This window comes from Osmerus mordax, chromosome 13 (genome assembly GCF_038355195.1).
Source record: "Osmerus mordax isolate fOsmMor3 chromosome 13, fOsmMor3.pri, whole genome shotgun sequence".
NCBI lineage: Eukaryota > Metazoa > Chordata > Actinopteri > Osmeriformes > Osmeridae > Osmerus > Osmerus mordax.
The window spans coordinates 17,119,753-17,140,561 of record NC_090062.1 but is presented as its reverse complement, the minus strand read 5'-3'; the positions used below and the strand labels follow the sequence as shown (position 1 = coordinate 17,140,561).

General features: G+C 49.3%; 2 protein-coding genes across 2 annotated transcripts in view; one reads left to right on the top strand and one right to left on the bottom strand.

Annotated features, from left to right (window-relative positions):
* kiaa1549lb (KIAA1549-like b) overlaps positions 1-14,430 on the top strand; it is a 54,698-nt gene extending 40,268 nt beyond the window's left edge. Inside the window, 14 exon segments of the mRNA XM_067249479.1 lie at positions 228-418; positions 3,803-3,915; positions 4,757-4,819; positions 4,891-4,958; positions 5,080-5,291; positions 5,940-6,072; positions 9,745-9,859; positions 9,862-9,999; positions 10,002-10,114; positions 10,607-10,704; positions 11,294-11,433; positions 12,245-12,372; positions 12,476-12,517; positions 14,161-14,430. Coding sequence (XP_067105580.1) covers positions 228-418; positions 3,803-3,915; positions 4,757-4,819; positions 4,891-4,958; positions 5,080-5,291; positions 5,940-6,072; positions 9,745-9,859; positions 9,862-9,999; positions 10,002-10,114; positions 10,607-10,704; positions 11,294-11,433; positions 12,245-12,372; positions 12,476-12,517; positions 14,161-14,430 — 1,824 coding nt within the window.
* A 24-nt stretch (positions 14,431-14,454) lies between these two features.
* The window catches only part of mafa (MAF bZIP transcription factor a), a 212,839-nt gene continuing 206,484 nt past the window's right edge, over positions 14,455-20,809 (bottom strand). Inside the window, exon 2 of the mRNA XM_067248455.1 lies at positions 14,455-14,469. The gene's annotated coding sequence lies outside the window, so the exon portion shown is untranslated. The remainder of the gene's footprint in view (positions 14,470-20,809) is intronic.

Sequence of the window (20,809 nt, the reverse complement as noted above, 5' to 3'; positions counted from 1 at the left end):
ATGTTCTCTAAGTCTTTTAAGATCACTGAAAAGCTGCATGTTTAATTCGGCCATTAAAAGATCGCCTGCCAGGCGTCCCACAGTCCAAAGTCAGTGGGTGTTCAGTATATATGTGTAAGACTATCGGGCGTATTCAGCCCTGGCCTTCTTTAACCTGTTTTCTACCTCACCCCCACCGCCAACCCTCCCTCACCCCCACTGCCAACCCTCCCTCCCTCCCCCTCCAGCCAGTCCAGGGGTTCGACTACGCCAAGCAGCACCTGGGCCAGCAGGGCGGTGATGACGAGGCCTCCCCTGTCCGTGGGGACACCCTGGCTCTCGCCCTGCCCCTCCGCGACGCCCCCCTCACCCTGGACAAGACCCTCAACCAGGAGGGCTCCACCTGCAGGAAGACGCTCACCTCCGGCCTACGCAAAAGGTAGGCAGCACCTGGGACAGCCCAGTGGTTAAAGCACATGTTTACAGGTGATTTACTGCAGGTGAAGAGGTCTCAGGTTCAATTCCCCTGCTTTGGATGAAAGCATCTTTGAAACAAAAACAGGACATTTCGTGACATTAAATACGCACCGTGATACCAATGGGTAGGCAGGACCTGAAGGATACTTCTGTCCTTCTCATTATCCACTGTCTCGACCCAAACCCAGTCAAACCCATTAGGTGATAAGAGCTCTCTCCAGCAGGTGAAGGGATATGATTTGCGTTCTCCTCGAGAAGAGAGGGTCTGGTAGCTCTAGTGTCTGGGTCTCGGTTTCCACTGTTTCATGCTATTGTACTTCAAATCTAAATTTGGCAGCCGGGAAGGTTTTTTCTTTTACAGGAAGGCATTTGCACCGCCATTGTCACACCCACTCACCCAGAAAAAATAGAAACCTTATCTCTGAATAATATAAAGGGCTTTAGTGAGGTCCTCTGGGGATTATTATCTGTTGAATTGGGCGTCGGAGTAAGAGTCAGTTTGCTGATGTCAGGTTTGAAAAGGTGTGGAGTGTGTTCCTCCCCGGGGTATTGTATTAGCTGCGTCTGACATCACTTCTGGGCCTAGCGGGAGGGTTAGCATAGGTGTGGGTTTAGATCGGTGGGTAGAGCATTTGACTTCAGATGAAGAGTTGTCAGGTTCAACTGCGGAAGTCTACGTCACTGTGGATGATGCAGAGATTCTGTTTTTTTCAGTTTTCCTTCTCCTCTCTTCTCCCCTCCCCAAACCCTCTCCTCTCTCCCCTCCCCTCCCCACACCCTCTCCTCGCTCCCCTCCCCTCCCCACACCCTCTCCTCTCTCCCCTTCCCTCCCCACACCCTGTCCTCTCTCCCCTCCCCTCCCCACACCCTCTCCTCTCTCCCCTCCCCACACCCTCTCCTCTCTCCCCTCCCCTCCCCACACCCTCTCCTCTCTCCCCTCCCCTCCCCACATCCTCTCCTCTCTCCCCTCCCTTCCCCTCCCCACACCCTCTCCTCTCTCCCCTCCCCTCCCCACACCCTCTCCTCTCCTCTCTTCTCCCCTCCCCACACCCTCTCCTCTCTTCTCCCCTCCCCACACCCTCTCCTCTCTCCCCTCCCCTCCCCACACCCTCTCCTCTCTCCCCTCCCCTCCCCACACCCTCTCCTCTCTTCTCCCCTCCCCACACCCTCTCCTCTCTTCTCCCCTCCCCACACCCTCTCCTCTCTTCTCCCCTCCCCACACCCTCTTCTCAAACTAAACCTCTGAGTAGTTAGCGACCACGCTTAATCATGCTGAACGGTTTCTTTGGAAGACAAGTAAAGGGTGCCGTCTTTCATGCACGGCGCAAAACAGGATTTATTCAGATGACATTTACAGGGTGCAGAATGGAGGAATGAGGGGTGGAGAGGGGGGGGTGGGGGGAGGGGAGGGGGGGTGAAGAACTATGAGGGGTTTGACGAGGAGGGGGGGGTTGAGGTTTACATTTTCTAAATTGAGCGATTGAGCAAAAGGAAGGCACCATCCATCTCTCTCTCCCTGTTGTGTGGGCGTGTTGTTCTGTCTTGATGATATGAGGGCAGACGTTTGCTGAGTTGACAGAAAGTCCAGCTCTGCTATATCACACAGTGTGACCCCCCTTCTAACCATCGCCTCACACACACGCTTACACACATAAACACATGCATACACGCACACACTCACACACACACACTCAGACACAAACACATGCATACACGCACACACTCACACACACACACTCAGACACATAAACACATGCATACACGCACACACTCACACACACACACTCAGACACATAAACACATGCATACACGCACACACTCACTCACACACACCCACACACACACACACACTCAGACACATAAACACATGCATACACGCACACACTCACACACACACACTCAGACACAAACACACTCACACACACACACACACACACTCAGACACATAAACACATGCATACACGCACACACTCACACACACACACTCAGACACAAACACACTCACACACACACACACACACACTCAGACACATAAACACATGCATACACGCACACACTCACACACACTCACACAAATATCCCCTCATTGACAGAGGGGAGGTGGTGTGAATGAGCTCTGTACACGCAGTGTGTGTGTGTGTGAGTGTGTGTGTGAGTGTGTGTGAGTGTGTGTGTACACGCTAGCTGTTAGCAGCTTTTAATCAAGCGCAGTTTGAGAATTGCCCGAGGCCTCGCTCTCTGAGGCCTCACTCTCCGTCTCCCCTGCTTTGGAGATTTGTGTTTCACTGAGTCGGAAAATAAATGACGGCGTTGGTTCTATCGTCAGGACCAGGATGCAGTTTGCACGGCCCAGTGGAGGGGCAGCGGCGTGCCGAACAGCAGCAAGTCAACGCCTCTCGTAGACTGCAGAGAGAGAAGGCCTTCCAGACACATCTATAAACATGCAAATGAAAGTCATAAAACACACACAGACATATATATATATACACACACACACACACACACTGTACACACACAAACACTGAACACACACAAACCCATACCGCTACACTATATCATTCCCTAAAGTCATGTAATCAGTAGCCAGGTGATATTTAGACGTGTTTGAAATGTCTGGTCTCTCCCTGGGATGTCCTTACTGTGCCAGCCTCATCAAGTGTCCTCCAGCCTGTTTAATACCTCCTTCCTCAGGGCTCCTAAACCCTGAAGCAACCTTCAGATAACACTGGGGGTTCCTCTCTCACTTCTAGCTGTTACCTTCCATTCTTTAAGAAACATCCCTTAAACATGCTCCATGAGCCTACGACCAAACCTGGGAGATTAACCCTAACAGGACTAACCCTGGGTCTAACATGACTAACCCTGGGTTTAACAGGACTAACCCTGGGTCTAACAGGACTAACCCTGGGTCTAACAGGACTAACCCTGGGTCTAACAGGACTAACCCTGGGTCTAACAGGATTAACCCTGGGTCCAACAGGACTAACCCTGGATCTAACAGGACTAACCCTGGGTCTAACAGGACTAACCCTGGGTCTAACAGGATTAACCCTTGGTCTAACAGGACTAACCCTGGGTCTAACATGACTAACCCTGGGTCTAACATGACTAACCCTGGGTCTAACAGGACTAACCCTGGGTCTAACAGGATTAACCCAGGGTCTAACATGACTAACCCTGGGTCTAACAGGACTAACCCTGGGTCTACCAATAGAGGCTAACCCCAAACTTCCATGTCCCTTAGAAGGACAGGATGAGGAGGGGGAGGGGGGAGAGGACTTAACCGCTGTCTGAGTGGGATGAGCCCGGCGCTAACCGCTGCTCCTGTTGCTATGGTTACTCTAAGCAGGTTGCCGAGCGAGGACGGTTCCGTCATCAGTAACGAATCAGAGAGGCTGAACTCTGGAAGAGGCTCCACGCTGCAGAAAGTCACAAAGGAGGAGAGGAACAAGAGGAATGGTGAGCACTCACACAAACACACACAAACACACACACACAAACACACACACACATACACACAGCAGTCTACTCAGCAGTAACCAGAGAGGTGGACCTGATGAATATGAATGAGACAGACAGTGTGCTGACATAAATATTGTCTGTCACACACACACACACACATACACACACACAGTCAGATATACATACATATACACGCAGAGAGAGAGAGAGAGAGAGAGAGAGAGAGAGAAAAGAGAGAGAGAGAGAGAGAGAGAGAGAGAGAGAGAGAGCTGAAAGGTCACAACGTCATTCCTGATCATGATTCCCTCGTGTGAGAACATACGTCAGAAGTCACATGGTTATGTGTCTAAACTGGACAGAAAATAATATAAATCGACAGGAAGGGTTAGGAACTTCAGATCATTCACACGGTGAGTAAAGAGCTCAGTGTGCCACTTGTCCAACTTACTTAGTATTAAGTAAACGACAGAAATTTAATTCAAATACTCCACGTATAAGACAATAACGTCCAAAACCACATATCTAACCACAACTAGAACAGGGAGTCAGATGGCTGAGTGGTGAGGGAATCGGGCTAGTAATCCGAAGGTTGCCAGTTCGATTCTCGGTCATGCCAACTGACGTTGTGTCCTTGGGCAAGGCACTTCACCCTACTTGCCTCGGGGGAATGTCCCTGTACTTACTGTAAGTCGCTCTGGATAAGAGTGTCTGCTAAATGACTAAATGTAAATGTAGAACGAAGATCTTTTTACTGGTCGAAAATCATGTTTTCATGTTCTGATATTTGAACATGATTGAAACCTTTATTTGGTATGTTCTGTTGTGTGTGTTGTGTCAGATCTGTACAACACCTCATCCGGGTCACTGCAGCTCATCTCCATAAAGCCCCTGGGGGCGGGGCTTCCTCTGGGGGCGGGGCCTCCCCTGGGGGCGGGGCCTCCCCTGGGGGTGGGGCCTCCCCTGTCGACGGGGCCTCCTTTCCTTACTCTCACCCCACCTCCTCCGAACGCAGTCAAGACTCTGCCATCGTCAACGGAGAGGTCAGACACACACACCCACTGGCATGGTGCCCCCGACACACACACAAATACACAGAGAGAGTTTAGACACTGACATGGTACACCCGACACACCCACAAACTCACTAGCTCCCCCCCCCCAGGTGAACCTGGCCCTGAAACAGAAGTCGGACATCGAGCACTACAGGAACAAGCTGAGGCTGAAGGCCAAGAGGAAAGGCTACTACGACTTCCCCTCAGGGGACGACAGCGCCCGCGGCCTGGGACTGAGGCACGGGGGCCCAGGGGCCGAGCCAGGGGGGCCCCCGTGCACCCAGGACGACCGGGGGTCCACCTACGTCAAGTCCCGACAGAGGTGAGAAGGGGAGGGGTTGAGGGAGGGGTTGGGGAAGGGGACGGGAGATTAGATTATATTTGACTCAATAGTATTTTAGGAGTGGGGAGGTGGGTTAGGGTTAGTGGAAAGTCATGTGGTTAGAAGGACATGTAATATGACGTTGCCCCTGCCTACATGGATGCATTATGTGAATGGGTAAAATCTACAGACAAGACACACATACCTGCATATATATACACACACCTCCACACACACACACCTCCATACACACACACGCCTCCACACACACACACACACACACACCTCCACACACACACACCTCCATACAAACACACACCTCCATACAAACACACACCTCCATACACACACACACACCTCCATACACACACACGCCTCCACACACACACACACCTCCATACACACACACACACCTCCATACAAACACACACCTCCATACACACACATGCCTCTCTCTCTCACACACACCTCTTCTCTCCTCTCCCATGTCCTCTCCTGAGGATGATGATGCATATGATGATGAATGTGATGAGGAGTAGGATGATGATGATTGACATGGATCCTCATCAGACCTTGGATTGGATATGCTGCATTTGAGCTTGTCCTGATATGGTCAGTCTGAAGTGCTGGTCGGCATCTGATTGGCAGGCACTCGCAGGTGAGACAGCCAGCCTATCGCAGCAGGCAGAGCCTGAACAGCCCCAGTCCTGGAGGGACGGAGATGGACCTGCTGGTCATGAGGGAACGACCCCGGAGAGGCATCCGCAATAACGGCTACGACGTGAGTCTCTACCCCACACTGAGTCTCTACCCCACACTGAGTCTATACCCTGAGTCTCTACCCCACACTGAGTCTCTACCCCGCACTGAGTCTCTATCCCACACTGAGTCTCTACCCCACACTGAGTCTATACCCTGAGTCTCTACCCCACACTGAGTCTCTACCCCGCACTGAGTCTCTACCCCGCACTGAGTCTCTACCCCACACTGAGTCTCTACCCCACACTGAGTCTATACCCTGAGTCTCTACCCCACACTGAGTCTCTACCCCGCACTGAGTCTCTACCCCACACTGAGTCTCTACCCCGCACTGAGTCTCTACCCCGCACTGAGTCTATACCCTGAGTCTCTACCCCACACTGAGTCTCTACCCCGCACTGAGTCTCTACCCCACACTGAGTCTCTACCCCCGCACTGAGTCTCTACCCCACACTGAGTCTCTACCCCACACTGAGTCTCTACCCCGCTCTGAGTCTCTACCCCGCACTGAGTCTCTACCCCACACTGAGTCTATACCCTGAGTCTCTACCCCACACTGAGTCTCTATCCCACACTGAGTCTATACCCTGACTCTCTACCCCACACTGAGTCTCTACCCTGAGTCTCTACCCCCACACTGAGTCTCTACCCCACACTGAGTCTCTACCCCGCACTGAGTCTCTACCCCACACTGAGTCTATACCCTGAGTCTCTACCCCACACTGAGTCTCTATCCCACACTGAGTCTATACCCTGACTCTCTACCCCACACTGAGTCTCTACCCTGAGTCTCTACCCCACACTGAGTCTCTACCCCACACTGAGTCTCTATCCCACACTGAGTCTCTACCCCGCACTGAGTCTCTACCCCGCACTGAGTCTCTATCCCACACTGAGTCTCTATCCCGCACTGAGTCTCTACCCCGCACTGAGTCTATACCCTGAGTCTCTACCCCACACTGAGTCTATACCCCGAGTCTCTACCCCGAGTCTCTACCCCACACTGAGTCTCTACCCCCACTGAGTCTCTACCCCACACTGAGTCTATACCCCACACTGAACCTCACCCCTCAACATCACCCCTCAACATCACCCCCCATCCTGAACATCAAACATTTTTGAAAGAAAGGTTAGAAAAATAAAAATAAATATCAGTTTGAAAGGTTGAAAAAAAAAAAAAAAAAGTTTCAAAAGGTTGAAAAGATTTTCACATTCCAAGAAAGGTTAGAAAACATATTTTTGAAAAACAGTTTTGAAATGTGGGATTTTTTTTCGAAAGACAGTTTCGAAAGGTTAGCAATAATATTTTGGAAAGAAAGGTTCAACTATTTTGGAAAGGTTGAAAAAATATTTTCAAATTTCAAGAAAGGTTACAAAAAATATTTTGGAAAGGTTAAAAAAAGATTTTGAAAAAAAGTTTATCAAGGTTGGAAAATATTTTCCCAAAAATGTTTTGAAAGGTTGAAAAAAAAATCCAAAAATAGAACTTTCTTTCTCTACAATACTCTACTGTACTGTTCTCTGCTTTAATCTTACTTGTTTTAGGCTTTTCTGTTCTCTTCTCCTCTCACTGTGTGTGTGAACTTTTACCCGAGTCTTTTTAAACATGAGATTCTGTACTTCTACTTGAGTGAAGGATGTGTGTACTTTTGCCATCTCTGCTGAAGTGTACAGAGAAACGGAACCTTTACCTTTACTTGTTCAGATGGAAAGAAAATGCGAGACTTGATCTTGACCACATCAAGGTAGAGCAAAACCCGTGATGATGATGGATGTCTAGAGAATAACAAGCACAACCTGACAATTTTTCCTCACAGCCCAAAATAATAATAATAATTGTTCTCTTCACATTTCTGCTGGGAGGCTGTTGCCGCGGATACAGAACCGTGTCGATGCGTGTGGAATACAGAGTTAAGACAAGCAGCCTGGAGACGTCTTCAAGGCTGCAAGAAAAACTATGTGATCTCGCTGGAGTTTTTCCACTAACTCACCAGACACTGAAGGTAGACCAGGTCTTTTCTACAGGCCGACACGCCCCGACGAATGGTGGTGTTGTTTTCATCTGTATAAACAAATTGGAAAAACGCAGAGCGGAAATTATCCTCACACATAGCCAGTAACCATCCGGACGCAACTCTCATCCCTACATCTCCCTCCAAACCCTCTCACTCCTTTTCCACCTCCCGACCTCACCCTTCTCTCCCTCCACCTCCTCTCTCCCTCCCCTCTACCTCCCTCTCTCTCTCCCTCCCTCTCTCTCTACCTCCCTCTCTCCCCCCCCTCTCTCTCTACCTCCCTCTCTCCCTCCCTCCCCTCTCTCTCTACCTCCCTCTCTCCCTCCCCTCTCTCTACCTACCTCCCTCTCTCCCTCCCCTCTCTCTCTACCTCCCTCTCTCCCTCCCCTCTCTCTCTACCTCCCTCTGTCCCTCCCCTATCTACCTCCCTCCCTCTCTCCCTCCCTCCCCTCTCTCTCTCCCTCCCTGTCTCTCTATCTACCTGCTGTGGGATGGGAACATGGCTGCCCTGCAGTTACCCTAACAACAGAGTCGGAACGCTAAAATACAGTTCTGTAGGTCTACCTCCACCCCTCCTCCACCCCTCCTCCAACCCCCTTCACTCCTTTTCCTCCTCCTCCCTCCTCCACCCTCCTCCTCCCCCTACACCTCCTAAGCCGTCCATATTGATTAGGAAGGGAATACGGACGCCGCAGGCCACATCACTGCGGAACCACTGCTCCGCCTGTCCATGTTGCGGTGGGGACTGATTTATGAGGCGCGCTGCTCAGGGTCTCCAGCGGCTCTCCTCGGCTCGCACAGGAAGTAGAACAGCCTCTGCTCCTGTTCATTTATCACAGAGAGAGAGGGAAGGAGGGAGGGATAGAGAAGGAGAGAGAGAGAGAGAGAGAGAGAGAGAGAGAGAGAGAGAGAGAGAGAGAGAGAGAAGGAGGATAAGTACACACAGACCTCCAAAAATTTGCCGCAGTGTTTAATTACTTGTCTGTAATTTGCCCAGATTGTTTATTGTCACTATAAATCTGGGGGTGAGAGGAGACAGCAGCTAGATAAACAAACCTCAGCACCGTGGACAAATCTGCCCCCCCACTCTGCAATCTGCCCCCCCACTCTGCAATCTGCCCCCCCACTCTGCAATCTGCCCCCCCCAAGCTCCCCCAAGTCAGATGATGTATTCCTGCCCCTGCCCCCCTAGCCTCTGCCCCCCCAGCCCATCTCAGGCTCTCTGTAGCCAGGACGACGCCATGTGGATGACACGCTGAAACGATGACTCATCGACTTGCTGGGTCAATAAGGGACTCTTAATTCCTCATTCCGCCTTCACAGGAAGGATCAGTGGCGTTCAGCAAGTCATTAACAGGACTTTATTTTGTATTTGTTTTATTTGTCCTGTTGTGACACTTCGCCTGTAAATAAGCAGTCCTGTCTCCTGGTGCATGGTGGGATACTGTCCTCCAGGGGGCAGTGTGAGTCTCTAACGCAGGGCTCTACAACCTAGTTCCTGGAGAGCTACTTGCCTGTAGGTAGCTCCAACCAAACTTAATTGACCGGATTCAACACCAGTTACCTGATCAACCACCAGACCTACAGACAGGTAGCTCTCCAAGAACAGGTTGGAGACCACCGCTCTAACCTCTGTGTGTGTGTGTGTGTGTGTGTATGTGTGTGTGTGTGTTTCTCAGACCGAACCAGAGCTGATCGAGGAGACCAACGTGGACCGTCTGACGGGGCCGCGGGGTTACGTGTACGGCCGCGGGGTCAAAGGTCACTCTGAGACGTCCACCCTCAGCTCTCAGCCCTCATCGACGAGGTGAGGCAGCAGATGCACCTGCTGCTGGAGGAAGCCTTCAGCCTGGCGTCTGGGGGGGCGGGTCACCCCCCCTCCGGACGCCACCACCATCCCCACCACCACGGCCACTACAGCCCCGGCCCACCCCCCTGCCCTACTCGGACGCCGTCACCAGCGCCCCCGGGACCGTGAGCAGGGGGCGGGGCCTGCAGTGGGTCCCCGCCTACGGAGGAGACGTGTACCAGTGCAGCCTCCCCAAACCAGTAAGACACCTCCTCCCCAAACCAGTAAGACACCTCCTCCCCAAACCAGTAAGACACCTCCTCCCCAAACCAGTAAGACACCTCCTCCCCAAACCAGTAAGACACCTCCTCCCCAAACCAGTAAGACACCCCACCATACCCTCCCCAAACCAGTAAGACACCTCCTCCCCAAACCAGTAAGACACCTCCTCCCCAAACCAGTAAGACACCTCCTCCCCAAACCAGTAAGACACCTCCTCCCAAACCTGTAAGACTGGTGTAACTGATGTAGCCATGGCAATGTACAAGGAACATGGTATAGCTTTTGTAGTCATGGCAACGTACAGGGAACAGGGAACATGGTGTAACCGATGTAGCCATGGCAACCTACAGGAAGCATGGCGTAACGGATGCTGCTATGATGACAGTGCGTTAGTCACGGTGTGGTAGATGGTGTAACTGATGTTGCTATGACGACGTACAGCAGCTGTGTCTGATTGTTGTGCCCCACAGGCCTTCCGCTTCACCCAGCTTCCTGACATGGCCCTGGGCTCCCCCCCGCCCCCCATACCCCCCCGCTCCGGAGCTCAGCCTGGAGCTGTGCTCAGACGGTGACAACACACACAACATGTAGACACACACACACAGACACACACAGACACACACACTCCTAACCTGCAGGTCACTTTGAAAACGGTCTGACATCCCCTCAGGTGAAATGACCACACTATCTCCCCAGACCTCTTACAATGCTCCATAAAACTGACATTTAAAGGGACACAATCTCCAGGTGAATGTTTGAATGCTGGATCAGTGCATTGGAAGATGACATGAATATCAATGAGCAGCAGATATGTTTATGAGACGTTGCTGCCTCCTTGTGGTTAACAAGAGGAACTGCGTGTTTGTCCTATTCAAGTCAGAGTAGGGGAGCCAAAATACTTTATAGAAACTATTTGAAATACCCATCTGTGCTCGATTGATCTTGTCTGGCACAGTAGGACTAGTGGGCTTAGTTAACCCTTAACCACACACTCCAGACAGACCTGAGCAAACGCTCACAGCTCAACTACAGAAATTATACATTTTGATTGTTGTGTGTGTATGAATCTTTTGTTGTTATATTATGATTGTTGTTATATAAATTCTATATTATATGTATATTTATTTTGATATATATTATAATCCTGTCACTGTCAGCTCCTCGTCTGACTTGGGCCCCAAGGCCCGGGTGTCAGAATGTTCCGTCACCGACATGACCCAGTCCAACCCCTACCCCCCCCTCTCCAGAGGCACCCTGCCCTGCAGCACTGCAGACCAGCCCATACCCAACTACTCAGGTCGGTGGGAGTGGGGGTGTGTGTGGAGGGGGAGCGGGGGGGGGGGGGTGAGTGGGTGTGTGTGTGTGAGGAGTGGGAGGGGGGGGTGTGAGGGGGGAGGAATGGGGAGGAGGGGTGTGTGAGGGGGGAGGAGGGGTGTGTGAGGGGGAGCGGGGGGGTGTGTGAGGGAGGAGTGGTGGGGGGGAGGGGTGTGTGGGGGTGTGTGTGGAGGGGGAGCGGGGGGGGGGTGTGTGTGTGTGTGAGGAGTGGGAGGGGGGGGGTGAGGGGGGAGGAATGGGGAGGAGGGGTGTGTGAGGGAGGAGTGGGGGTGTGTGTGAGGGGGGAGGAGGGGTGTGTGAGGGAGGAGCGGGGGGTGTGTGTGAGGGAGGAGTGGGGGGGGAGGGGTGTGTGAGGGGGAGCGGGGGTGTGTGTGAGGGGGGAGGAGGGGGGAGGAGGGGTGTGTGAGGGAGGAGCGGGGGGGAGTGTGAGGGGGGGAGGGGTGTGTGAGGGAGGAGTGGGGGGGAGTGTGAGGGGGGGAGGGGTGTGTGAGGGAGGAGTGGGGGTGTGTGTGGGGGAGCGGGGGTGTGTGTGAGGGAGGAGTGGGGGGGGGGAGGGGAAGAGTGGGGGTGTGTGTGAGGGGGGAGGAGGGGGAGCGTGGGGGGTGTGTGAGGGGGGAGGAGGGGGAGTGGGGGGGGGGTGTGAGGGGGGGAGGAGGGGGGAGGAGGGGGAGCGGGGGGGGAGCGGGGGGGGTGTGTGAGGCAAGCTCCTTGGACAGAGACAGTGACCCCCCTCCTCCCCCCTCCTCCCCCCTCCTTCTTTCCCACGGCGACAGGAAACCCCATGACAGCTGTGTACGCCATCCCAGCCTCCAGGCCTGGTTACCCGGACTACCTGGTGTCCTCGCCTTCCTCGCCCCCCTCCTCCTACCACAGCCCCTCCTGGATGTCATACCCCCCCTGAGCCTGACGAGGTGCCCCCCCCCACAGTGGGCTGACTCCGTAAGACACACACACACAGACACACACACGCATGCACACAGACGCACGCACACACAGACACACAGACACACACACCAGAGGTGCCCCCCCCACAGTGGGCTGACTCCGTAAGACACACACACACACACGCATACACACAGACACACACAGACACACACACACAGACACACACCAGGGGAAGCACCATCCTGCTCCAGGTGTAAGGGTTAGGGTCCAAAGGCAGGTAGTTGATCTGAAGTTCCTCTATTTAAATCCCTGAAGCAGACAAACAAGTGCATGCTCTATTACACTGCACGATGTGTATGTCCCTTTGGATAAAAGCTTCTGCTAAATTAATACAATTTTAATAAAAAATTTAAATGTTAAGGCTGCATAAGTCACAGATCCAAGTGTATTTCATAATACATTTTTTGATCAAGAACCAGTTTCTGAAGATGAATGTCTGTCCAGCTCATGACCTGATGTTGCAGACATTTTAGATCAAACTCAGGGACAGTGACCTGAAAGAGTTCGAAATGACCCTTGAACCTTTGAACAGGAGACAAGGGGGTAACCTTCAATTATGCACCAGTCTCTCTCTTTCTCCCTCTCTCTCCCTGTCTACCAGTCTCTCTCTCTCCCTCTCTCTCCCTGTCTACCAGTCTCTCTCTCTCTCTCTCCCTGTCTCTCTCTGTCTACCTGTCTCTCTCTCCCTGTCTCTCTCTCTCTCCCTGTCTCTCTCTCCCTGTCTCTCACTCCCTGTCTCTCTACCTCTTCCTGTCTCTCTACCTCTCCCTGTCTCTACCTCTCCGTCTCTCTCTCCCTCTACCTCTCCCTGTCTCTCTCTCCATCTTCCTCTCCTTGTCTCTCTCTGACACCAGTCAGGTTCCATTCTCCCTGTGTTATTACCCTTGTGACCCTCCCCCCTCCTCTGCACTGGACTGCTTGTCTGTATGGAATGACGTTTGTTTCCCTGTTTGTCTGCCTGTTTCAACCAGGTGCCTTCACATACTGGTTTTTTACAGAACCAGTGTCATTTAGAAACCATTTGCTGAACTGAGTTAATGGCTGGGCGCTGAGTGGACACAGCAAACCACTGGGGTAGTTGAGCACATTTCCTAAATGAACACTTCCTTCTTTTTGTGTTTTTCTTCTTTTTTTTTTCATTTCCAGTCTTGTTGGTCGTTGTCCACCCAGACAGTCATGCACATTTCACGTCTGGTTTGGAAAGTAAACCATGGCGGACTATAAGCAGTGTTTGAATGACCAGTTGATGCTACATGCTACATGCTACAGTCACTGACCTTCTCACAGACCAGCTCATGCTACATGCTACAGTCACTGACCTTCTCACAGACCAGCTCATGCTACATGCTACAGTCACTGACCTTCTCACAGACCAGCTCATGCTACATGCTACAGTCACTGACCTTTCAGTTCCTCTTATTTCCGTTCCGTTGTGGTGGGTGTGGTGCTTGTGTGTGCTTGTGTATACTTTCCCTGATTACTAGTTTGAAGATATTTGAGTGCTGGTGCAAGAGAGATGACGCTCGCTCAGCAGAGGATGCAATAGTTGTTTCTAGAATAACTGACAGTTTGTCTCCTGTTGTGTGGTTGAGCAGCAACAACAAAAAAGCAGGGTTTTTTTTTCCTGACAACCTCCCCCCCTCCCTCTCCTCTTCTCCCTCACCCATCTCCTCACCCCTCTCCTCCCTCCCTCTCCTCCCATCTCCCCTCTCCACCCTCCTCCCACCCTCCCCCTCTCTTCCAGGTGCCCCTCCCAGGGTATGTGGAGGCCTTCCCCCACCCCCGCTACCCCCAGGGCACAACCCCCCGGCTGCCCCTGCAGTACAGCCAGTCCTCAGAGGCGCCCCCTAGCCCAGAGCCTGCCGCTCCCCAGGAGAGGCTGCCCGACCTGGGGGAGCCCATGGACGGATTCTCCCTCGGCAGCCTGTCCACCTCCGCCCTGGTCCTGGCCATCCGGCAGGAGGTGGCCAAGTTGGCCAAGAAGCAGAGCGACATGTTTGAGTTCCAGGTGTGATTCTTGCCTCCTGCGCCCCCTGGTGTTTGGAAGGCGGTACTGCATGGTGGTCCTCTCCAACAAGCTCTGACACCAGAGCCTGGGAATCTGAACTCTGCTCCCTGGGAACTTGTATAGCAAGACTGATCGAAGGTTCTTTTAATTCTTCTCTGTCTTCTTTCTCATTTTTTTTATTTTATTTCCTCTGTCATCCTGGGGAAAGACCACTCTTTCAGAATATGCACCCTGATGCATATTCTGGGATTCTAGAATTACTGAAGAGTAATGTGTTCCGTCTCAACCTGTCAATCATTTCAGATCAGTTCTCTGTAGTTTTGTTACTTTGTACTGTAGATAAGTCATTAAGACATCTTAAGACCTGCTAAAGTGAAAGATGGCGGTTTCTGTCAAGTTGTTGAGTACAATTGATGATATGTTTTCTGAAAGACTGAAAGGAGAGAAAATGGATCGCGGTGTAATAATAGTTTTCCTTCAGCAGAGACTTTTGTCAAAGTGAGAAACAGAGAGGAGATTAGATGCTGTCACCTCTTGATCTGACGTCACATGCTCGACCGCTGAGCTATGCCAATCTCCAGTGTACATACAAGCATGTCCAGAATATGGATACCATGTCACTTGTCCTTCAGACCCAGCCCAGTGAGAAGAAAGTATCTGTGTTTCTGACAGGGAAGCTGCTACATCTATTTAGTTTCAAGCAGAGGCTTGAAAAGCATTGTTAGGCCGTAGGTTTGGTCTTCAACGCTTAGCTATCTTTGTGATGACTGTTCCAACGTTACACGTTCTACAACGATACGAATGATTAGCGTTTGATTTCGTCGTTAACGGCTAAATCTTAACTTTTAACGTTGAGTAGTGAAATACTGCATAAGTGCACTTCATTCAGTCGAAATACACGAAGTGAGTTAGCAAAGAAACCCGTTGGTGAATACAGAACGGAAAGGTCTGTCGGTAGCTTAGTTTGTTTCGAACGGAATGTAGACACGCGATGTCCTTGCAATGCACGCGATGTCCTTGCAATGGCTTCCTGGGACAAGTCCAGCAGGACTGATCGCTGGGGTTTCCATGACAGCCAGGAGCGCATGAGCAGCAACTAGAAGGCCACTCTGAGAGAAGTCCTCCGTCTCGCCCTTCTCTTCAGCCCTGTTATTAATGCAAATGACTGTTTTGATTTTTTACGAATACCTTTTTTTTTTATCATATAAAACTGTACATATAAAAAGTTGTGTTTGTTGTGTTTGTTCGAGATGCAACGGGGACAGGCAAAAAAACACCACCTGGTGTGTGTGCGTGCGCGAGCGTGTAAATATGTGAGTAATGTCTTAATTCCCGACTGTGTGTCTTTTCTGTCCAGCGTTTCTTGTGCTGCTGGATCAGATAAGGCCCAGGGTTGAGGTTATATCTTACCATGTGCTGTACCACAAAACGTTTCTGTCTAGAACCTGTATAGATGCTGACGAGCTTTGTAAATTAAACATCTTTCACATTATAACGGTGGTTTATTGATCTGAAGACTAGAATGGAGAACGAGATGGCGTGATTTGAAAGTGAAATGCTAAAGATGCTGACCGATGAATTGTTAGCGGGTTGTGGACCAACAATTTTATTCTGTGAAAATAAACAATTACTGATGGATGTCTGTGGGCATAGTCTTTTCGGTCGGGTGTCAAGCTCATTTTCTTCTTTTTAGCTGTTTGACTTTATCATACTGAACGTTGCTCAGGAAGGCATCTATGAAGGACATAGAGAGAGAAACAATTTCTTATTAAAACACGTACATTTTACTGCTCTTTCAACAGAAAACAAATACAAGACATTAATAAGACCTACATCTTATTGTATCAAAGCTCTCTCCCATCAGCGTTACAAGCTCTATCTCTTTCAGTCGGATGTCCAACTCGCAAATATCGTCCTCTTCACTCCAGCGCGCGGAGGGACCCCCGGCACCGGGGCTAAACACATCCAGCGGCTGGTATTCTTGCGCCGCTAGAATACCGGACCATGAGTCAGGACGCACTGTGGCGGGCTTCGGCTGAACGAAACGTTGTTTCGTATGTTGTTGTTGTTGCAACTTTAAATGAAGTGTTTCATGGTTGTGGATCAAAGTGGACCAAATATCCGCTGACGCGTTGGAGTTGTCATGAATTGAAGGGAAATATCGGCTCTGACCACTCATTTTCCTGTTTTCAAAGGGAATTCAATTTAGTATTGTTTAGGTTTGAATTTTTGACGCACATAGTGATAGAACCACCACAGGAAAGCCTGCAAATAAGAACACATGACACAACAAACTAACAATGTCAAGTTAGCTAGTTAGTTATTAAAAGATCCATTCAACACTCTCCCTGTCTCTTTCGCCAACACCCGCACGGGGAGAACACTATCCAATGAAGTTCTGTATCAAACCTCCTGCGTGTCCAGACCTTGTTGACTTCTGTAGGGAATGAAGTACAAGTGTGCGCACACACACACGTCTGAATAGCACTCATTTACTATTTGTCTTCACTACCCATATCTACTTTAATTTCTAACAGCCAAAGAGCATTCCAGTTAAGGGAAGTTCAAACTTAAGCGATAACTGTTCTCGGCCAAAAGAATATTATAGACATCTTAAATAAAGTCATTTTCTATCACACCCTTGTGAAAACAAGCTTGGTAAGTTCACATTAAGGTCAGTGCTCAGGTTAGGACGTGCCTGAACACCCCTCTTCCAGCCTGGTGTATATATAACTGAGATCCGACCCAAAGAGGAGTGTGTGTGGGACCTGTGCTCAGGTGGGTTATCTATCTGGTCTCCCTGTGCTCAGGTGGGTTATCTATCTGGTCTCCCTGTGCTCAGGTGGGTTATCTATCTGGTCTATCTGTGCTCAGGTGGGTTATCTATCTGGTCTACCTGTGCTCAGGTGGGTTATCTATCTGGCCTTTCTGTGTGAAGTTTGCATTTTCTCCCTGTGCTCACAGGTTCTTATACAAAGAATAACAATAAAAATGTGCAGAACAAATCTTTGTTATGCCAAGGTGGGATGACCATGGCTCAGGGGGTAGAGAAGGTCACCCGCTAACTGCCAGGTCGGTGGTTTGATCCCCGACTCCTCCTGGCCATGTGTGGAAGTGTCCTTGAGCAAGGCACTGAACCCCAAGTCTCTCCTGATTGGCTGGCTAGCGCCTGGCAGGGCAGCTCTGTCCAGGGGTCAATGAGAGGCAACTGGAAAACGCTTTCACACCTACAGGTGAGACTCACACAACTAAACACCTACAGGTGAGACTCACACAACTAAACACCTACAGGTGAGACTCACACAACTAAACACCTACAGGTGAGACTCACACAACTAAACACCTACAGGTGAGACTCACACAACTAAACACCTACAGGTGAGACTCACACAACTAAACACCTACAGGTGAGACTCACACAACTAAACACCTACAGGTGAGACTCACACAACTAAACACCTACAGGTGAGACTCACACAACTAAACACCTACAGGTGAGACTCACACAACTAAACACCTACAGGTGAGACTCACACAACTAAACACCTACAGGTGAGACTCACACAACTAAACACCTACAGGTGAGACTCACACAACTAAACACCTACAGGTGAGACTCACACAACTAAACACCTACAGGTGAGACTCACACAACTAAACACCTACAGGTGAGACTCACACAACTAAACACCTACAGGTGAGACTCACACAACTAAACACCTACAGGTGAGACTCACACAACTAAACACCTACAGGTGAGACTCACACAACTAAACACCTACAGGTGAGACTCACACAACTAAACACCTACAGGTGAGACTCACACAACTAAACACCTACAGGTGAGACTCACACAACTAAACACCTACAGGTGAGACTCACACAACTAAACACCTACAGGTGAGACTCACACAACTAAACACCTACAGGTGAGACTCACACAACTAAACACCTACAGGTGAGACTCACACAACTAAACACCTACAGGTGAGACTCACACAACTAAACACCTACAGGTGAGACTCACACAACTAAACACCTACAGGTGAGACTCACACAACTAAACACCTACAGGTGAGACTCACACAACTAAACACCTACAGGTGAGACTCACACAACTAAACACCTACAGGTGAGACTCACACAACTAAACACCTACAGGTGAGACTCACACAACTAAACACCTACAGGTGAGACTCACACAACTAAACACCTACAGGTGAGACTCACACAACTAAACACCTACAGGTGAGACTCACACAACTAAACACCTACAGGTGAGACTCACACAACTAAACACCTACAGGTGAGACTCACACAACTAAACACCTACAGGTGAGACTCACACAACTAAACACCTACAGGTGAGACTCACACAACTAAACACCTACAGGTGTTGCTCTCTCAGAGCTAGACATCTATGAAGATACTTACAGCTAAACTTTTCTTTCTTGGTCTTGATTACAACAAATCTTTGCAAAAGTGTTATTTTGCTTGTCTATACATAGCACTGTACTGCAAATATTTAACACTTTCAACTTAATTTTCATTTTCAAACTTACAAACTTATGAATTGTAAATCGTGTTGGACCTGCGGTTCAGCATTCAGGTAGTGGATGCCGTCAAACAAACTATTTTAACTGTTATTTACCTACATTATGGAGAGATGCATCTTGTATATCAAATGTCATTCATGTCATTCACTTAAATTCAAGCTAATAGAATCATTGAACCCCACCCCCAAAGTTAAATAAAACATTCAAAATGTATTGAAAACGATCATCATTTATTTTGTGTTCAGATGCCCTGTGTGGACAACATCATGAAACCTTGTGAAAAAAATCAGATTAAATGAACTAGATTTTTCAGATTGAAACTTGTCATCGACTTTTAATCAGGAAGAAGAGAACAGCAACAGCAGTTAAAATCAGAGCAAAATACCAAATCAAACAGGGAGTCAGTCAACATCAACTTCATAAAAACGACTCCTAAAAATATTTTCAGTAATTATTTGATTATAATAAGTCCTTATTTATTAAGGCTTTGGATAAGCATCATCATTCTTTAAAACAAAGAGGAGAGGAATACTAGGCACTTCCTGTTTTACAACAAGATTCACTCTCCCATAGTGCAGTGGCTGCACAAAGGTTATAATCGTTAGCCAGGAAGAAGCGGGCCTGTGCCCCAGGTGCCAAACAGATTTTAGATCTAAATTCGTAGACATAATGATCACATCCAAAGTGTCGTAAATAGAAATTTTTTACCCATGCCCATTGGCAGTCCTGCAAGTTGTTACTAGGACTGCATTCTGATGGGTACAATCCAACCCATGAGTTTGCAAAACATGTTTTATAATCAGTAAAGCATTTGTTAATTAAAAGGCGAGCACAGGCCCAGCCTTCCTCCGTGTACAGTTGCAGACTTGCTTGATAATCTCAGTGGGGCGGTTCCAATATGCATCATCCAGCATGCGGCTCTCACTGATGACTCCACCATCCTTGGTCACGAGTCGGAGCTGCAGTCCACGGTTCAGGTTTTGTTTGGTGTCACAGGATCCGTAGCTTTTCATAACATCTAGTGACTCTACAGCATTCCATCTGCAGAGCTCCAACTTCGCGCCCACGTTTAGCAGACTGTTAGGGATGTTGTCCCATCTCATGCGAGCGTAGCCTTGATTTGTAGTGCGAACCTCCAGCTTGATATCAGCACACTGCATCTTTAACCTGGGAAGACAGATGGTGCTTAATCCTACGTTGATAACTGTTCTTGGCTTCCATAATGACAGATTTCTGTGTTGTCTCTCTTTTTATTTCTGACTGTATTTTGATGTAAGACTAGTTTGATGTTCTGAGGATTTCAGTTTATTTTTAGCGATAAGAAAATTGGCACTATTTTAAAGCAAAGAGTGGTATGATCATTCATACAATCATATAATATTTTCAAATTTCAGAATAGTTCACCCACAGTGTCTAATTGCATTCAATGGACAATTAAACATTTAATATTTCAACTTTCAACACAACCCAATGTACAAAACTGAGTAGCACAGAATGAAAGATTTCTGCAACCAAAAATTTAAGTCTTACCTGTTTGTGGTGAACCAACGATGCATCTCAGCATCTAATCACATTCTTTTAAATTAAGCTCGAAACACAGAGCTTAAACACGCCTACTTAACATGCCTACTATTACTTCCCAGGAAGATGCGTGTGAGTGTGTGTGGGTGTGTGAGTGTGTGTGGGTGTCTGGGTGTCTGTACATGCCCAGCAATCTCATGGTTCCATGGAATGAGCAGGTTTTGATTTAATACCCATTTCCTTGGTATCAGCGAATCTTGACTTTCTTGTTTTCTTGTGTGTCTTTCTTGTTTCTATGGCTTATACTT